The sequence below is a fragment of the Pteropus vampyrus genome, unplaced genomic scaffold (genome assembly GCF_000151845.1).
Source record: "Pteropus vampyrus isolate Shadow unplaced genomic scaffold, Pvam_2.0 Scaffold48, whole genome shotgun sequence".
NCBI classification, from domain to species: domain Eukaryota; kingdom Metazoa; phylum Chordata; class Mammalia; order Chiroptera; family Pteropodidae; genus Pteropus; species Pteropus vampyrus.
In genome coordinates, this window is record NW_011888829.1 from 7,339,862 (window position 1) to 7,345,343 (window position 5,482).

General features: G+C 53.5%; 1 protein-coding gene across 1 annotated transcript in view; it reads left to right on the top strand.

Moving 5' to 3' along the window:
* The window catches only part of LOC105291679 (plexin-A4), a 101,275-nt gene that overhangs the window by 30,206 nt on the left and 65,587 nt on the right, over positions 1–5,482 (top strand). Inside the window, exon 10 of the mRNA XM_023530281.1 lies at positions 148–265. Within this exon, the coding sequence (XP_023386049.1) occupies positions 148–265 (118 nt within the window). The remainder of the gene's footprint in view (positions 1–147; positions 266–5,482) is intronic.

A 5,482-nucleotide genomic window follows, 5' to 3' on the forward strand; every position in this document is an offset into this window, starting at 1 on the left:
ATATATGGTATATATTTGCAGAAAAAGGTCTGCGAGGATATATACTACTGCAGAGAAGGGGCCTGTGTAGGTAGGGGGCCCAGGGGAGCAGCTGGGAGTCCTGTGACCCTCCTGTGACCCATGGGGTCTGTCCTCTCCCCGCTGCAGGATTGTGTGTGAGATGGGGGAGGCCAAGCCCAGCCAGCACGCCGGCTTCGTGGAAATCTGTGTGGCCGTGTGTCGGCCCGAGTTCATGGCCCGGTCCTCGCAGCTCTATTACTTCATGGTGAGTCCTGGCCACCGGTGGCCTGGCCAAGCGCAGGCCACAGACCTCCTTACTAGGATTGCTGGCCTCTCTAGAGCTCTGTGGGCAAACCCGGGGCATGGTGACAGGAGTGCTGTCCTACAGCTCATGACAGCACAGCCTTGGAAGCCTGGAGGACCTGCTTTCAAGTCCAAACTGTGCTGTGCCTGGGGTGCGGCTCCGGGGCAGTTGCTCAGGCTCCAGGCTCCAGGCCCCAGCGCCCCTTCTGTCTGAGTGGCAGTGTAGTAGGGAAGGTGAGGGTGGGCTGTGCCTCAAGACGCCTGGGCTTTGAGGCCTGGACTGAACCTGGCAAGTTGCTTCATCTTTCTGTGCCTCGGTGTCTCTATTTCTAAAACAGGGATGATAATAATAGCACCTACCCATGGTATCGTGAAAATGATGTAAAATAGATTTATCACTTCTAATATAATTTCCCGTATGATTTCTATGATTGTCACCAGGGCTACTGTGCTGCGCCCCGCCCTTTCCGCTGTACACTGGCTCCCCAGCATTTCCATCCCGTCACCCCCACTCATCTCACCTTCCTCCTCACCATCTCCTCCGCGCCCTGCTCCGCCTCCCTCTACCCACACCATTACCCCGTTCCCTGCATCTCCCTCCCCATCCCACGGCCTCTCTGCAGATCTCACTCAACACTCCATTCCCTCCAGCTCAGACCCTCCCTGGCCCTGCAAAGGCTGCCTGGCCAGCTCCTGGCCGTCCTGGGTGGAAGGTTCTGTGGAGCAGCGGCTTTCGGAACCTCTTGGCCGGGTGATGACAGGGGTGCTGGAGACACAAACACATCCCCCGCCATGCACGCTGCATCATTTTCCAAACTGTTTTGCCAACCAGTTAACTTCTCAGGTTAACAAGAGCTGCAATGGCATAATTTCCTCACGATGCTGAGCTGCTCTGGGAAGCAGGAAACCCGAGTGATGGATTTTACACCTGAGCATCGGGTGCCCTGAAATGTGTCATGGGGAGCTCAGTTTTCATCTCTCTCTCTTCCTCCTCCCCTTGCCCCTTCCTTCTTTCTTTCCTTCCTCACGTCCTTCTTCACCTCCTTCCTCCCTCCTTCCCGTCCTTCCTCCCTCCCTTCCTTCCTTCCTTCTTTCCTTCCTTCCTTCCTTCGTTTTCTTCTGCCTTCCTCCTCCTCTTTCTCTGTTCAACTGACAACCATTGATCACCTTGCACAATACCTCTCACCAGATTATTTGATAAATACTTGCTTAATTGGCTGCATTTTATAGTATAATTGGATGGCCCTGGCCCGTTGGTGTCACGATGATGAATCGGACCCCAGACGGCCCCTCCCTCAGGAGGCCCACAGTCTAGAAGGAGCGATAAGATGGAGGACTTGCACACAGACATGAATGTGACGGGGCCGACCTCGGAGGACTGTGCTTCAGACGCGTCTTCCTGCCTGGGCCCTTTCCTCTCCACTCCCCTAACGCTACTCTTTGAAAACCAGCTGACTTTATAAGCACAGCTGGCTGTCACCGAACACACACAGGAACTAAGACAAAAGAAAACACGTATGTAATGGATTGAATGGATGTGTAGTTTTACCTATTTTTTAGAATTTGTACCCCTATCTTCTTCTGGAAAGGTTTGAGAGAATTTTTAAGTTAAACGGAACATACCTTGGGACAATTAGTGATAGATGCGCACACATTTATAGAGCAGACACATATATTGTACATTGCATATATATTTATATATACATAAATTGTTATTCCAGAGAGCTGAGAGAATGAGAGAGAGAGAGAAAGAGAGATTGAGACAGGGAGACAGAAACAACACTCACCAGGTATATGAGTGGTGAGCGGTGTGGTCTGACATGATAAAATTGGGCTCTGAAATTGCCTGGCAGCTATGGCAAAAGGCAGACCACACTGCATGGCCAAATTAAGCACTGGACCTCCTTGGCCAGTCAAATGCCAGGAACAGATTTTATCCTGCGGTCCCATGGCAATGACGAAGTGGATAGTACTAGGAGCAGCCACCACCTCACTAAGCAGATGTTTCCTTTGGGCCTTACCTGTCTCTCTCACCTCTGTGATCAGCTCAAAGGGCAATGCCCCCGGATGTTCTGCCGTCACCTCCACATGACCCACCCAGGCTGCCAGCTCCCGAAAACAGTACCTCCCACCCACTTGTCCATTCGTCAGAGGCCTGTCACCCAGACCCACAATCTTGGTAGACTGCGCCTCAGTTTCCCTTAATTCTCCTCCATTACCGTGTCCTGGAGTTTTGCTTTTCCCGTTGTGCGGACCACCTTAACGGTCTCCTTCGATCCTTGGTCTGAACCCATTCTAATCCATCCACCAATCGCGGGATATCATTTTCATCATGTCAGCCTCCACTTCCAGAAGAGCCCAGGGCCCACTGCCTCTAGCTGTTGTCCAAGTTCCTTGGTGTGGCCTGCCCTGCCCATCCAGTCCTATTGTTCCAGCCTTTGTGTGGCCTCCTTTCCTTCTCTGCCTCCTCCCCTCATTGCCATAAGCCATGTCTTCCCATTCTTCCAAGCCCTGCTGACGACTGACTCCCCAGCCTTCTCCCCAGGGCGGCCCTGCTCCCGCTTATGTGAGATCTATGGCATCTGCCTGCATTGGCACTGGGCTTTGCCTCCTGATGGCCTTGCTCCTGTCAGACCAGTTGGTCTCGGGAGACGAAGCTCAGTTTGTTGCTTCCTTTGCTAGCCCCCGTGGTGCTGAGGCAGTTCTGAACCTGCCTGCATGCTGGAATATCTTGAGGGGCTTGAAGCAAAATGCTCTGGAGTCCCCCTTGAGCCAAATCACACCCAACAGGTGGGGTGCAAAGCTCCCCCAGGAGATTCTATCTGCAGCCTGGGCTGAGGTCCACTGGCCTAGAAGTAATGACGTTTATTGAGTAGCTACCATGTACCTGCTGATATCGGCTCTCAGGCTTAATTCTTACACCATGTGGTAGATATTCAAAGCCCCTTCTGCTCTCAAAGAAGGCGGGTCTTGCCTGCAGGATTGTTTCTGCCCAGGGCACGGTGTGGCTGAATGTAGGGTATTAAGCGAGGCTTCGTGGGAGGAGCCGGTGGAAAGGCAGAATACAGTTTTCTATGTGGATCTTGAGGAGTAGGAGGCTGCTCCTGGGATGAGGTGTGACACAGAAATGCACCAAAAGATGGAGCAGAAGGGAGGGAGAGGAGGAGGCTGACGGGGGTGGGGGTGGGGAGTGGGGAGGTCAAGCAGAGTTGTTCCCACAAGGCAAAAATGCACTGGTTTGGTGAGTCCCTGGGACTCAGATTTGTGTTGCTTTTCTATCGAGCGGCATCTCTGAAGAAGTGTCCTGGTGCTTGCTACGTGTCCACTCAGGAAGAATTTGAGGGAGAATGAATGGTAGGAAGGACCCCAGTCACCTCCCAGACCCCAAACTGCATTTAAGGGCTCAGTCACTGAGGCTTTCCCCACAGAGCTCCTAGGGGTTCCGAGTGGGAAGGAAGGGCAGAGGTCCCCATGAGTCTCACCAGGAAGTCGTGAAGGGGCAGAATGACCCTCTCACGCATGCCCGCACCGCAGAGCCCTCATTGCCTTCCTGCTGTCTTAGGCAGCTGCAGGTAGGACAGTCTGAGCTCCACCCAAAAGCCCACAGTTTCTCTGGAGTCCTGATGCATCTGGGGAGCCCATTTTTGAGGGTGCCTCTTAGGACCTGGGGCATGCTGGAAAGCCCCTTCGCGGGACCAAGGTTGGGGGCAAGGTTCGGGTGTCCCTCAGTTTCCTTCCATATATCAGGCCAGAGTCTGTGATGCATCTTGGCCTTGTCACCAGTTCTGTCCCTAGATATCTCCTTGGAGGCAGAGCTTTTCCCTTCCCTCTACCTCCATCTTTGGAGCCACGTGAAGAGGTGGCAAATAAGGTAGGATCTGATTTCCCGTGCAAACCCACCGTGAAATATTTATGAAGCATGTCTTGAATAATTAATACTTTTGCACGACTTTAAAACAGGTCTCCACAGCATTTTCTCTCCGACCTCAACACACACACACACACACACCAGCCAGCACCAATAGGAGTTTCAGGGCAAAGCTAGCAAGGGTTACAGGCTTCTACACCTTCTAAGACCCCTCCCCACGGCTGCCAGGGAACCTGTTCTCCTTTCCCGTTGCCCTCTGTCCCGGCCTATGTTAACTTTCCTGGTTTTAACTAAATCCCTGAGCACCCTCAGTCCCTGCCTCAGTACACACACACACACACACACACACACACACACACACACACACACACACACACACCTTTCCCTTTTCTCTCTGGGGAGGTCAGTAGGACTCAAGTCTGAAAGCGCTCCCTTTACAGACACCACTTGTGGGAGGAGACACCACTTACAGAACGAAAAAAACCGTTAGGTGGCTTTGAGAGACCCACTTTCTGACCCAGCTCCCTGATTTTGTGATCAGAGAGGTTAAGTGACTTGTCCCGAGGCACACAGCGTGACCCAGGCAGAGCTGAGAAAGAAAGGCTCTTCCTCACCTCACCTCATACCCTCCGGGTCTCAGGTTGACCCAGAATAAGGCTGGGTGTCCGGGCTGCCAGGCCCAGGATCTGCAGGGACCCGCGGGCTGCGACACCGGGCGCAGCAGTGGGCGTGTGTCCCCCGCATCCCCCGCCCCGCGCATGTGCCCTGCGCGGAATGGGGCACGCGCATGCCAGGCCGCAGGCTGCGGCTTCTCTTCTCAGGAGTCATCGATCAGGCCTCTCGGTGGGGATGCTGCCTGCTGGCTCTGAGGAGGAGCCGAGTGGGTTCAACTTTCAGTGCAGAATTCTTCGAGGGAGTAGGGAGTGGGGATGGGAGAGGGAGAAATCTTCATTTAAATGCAGATACAGACTTCTCACTTGGGACTGCAGAAAGTTTTTTCCATTAAAATGCTAATGAAAGAATGCCCTGCAACTCCAAATCCTCACCCCCCACCACCCTTCGCTTTCCCCAGTGACTCCTCACTCAATCCACTGACCCTTCTTTGCTTCTCCTGGATTTCCCTGGGGCACTCACGTCCCACCGCTCTGGCCCCTGGGTGCTTTGGGCAGCTCTCTGAGAGGCCAGTGGAAGGAGCAGATCACCTTCCGAAATCAAATGACACTGGAAACTGGAGAGGGGCTCAAAAGCCAGAGCCCTAGAATCAGATCTCAGTCCTGTGTCACTTTTCTGCTGTGTGACGTTGGAACCCTT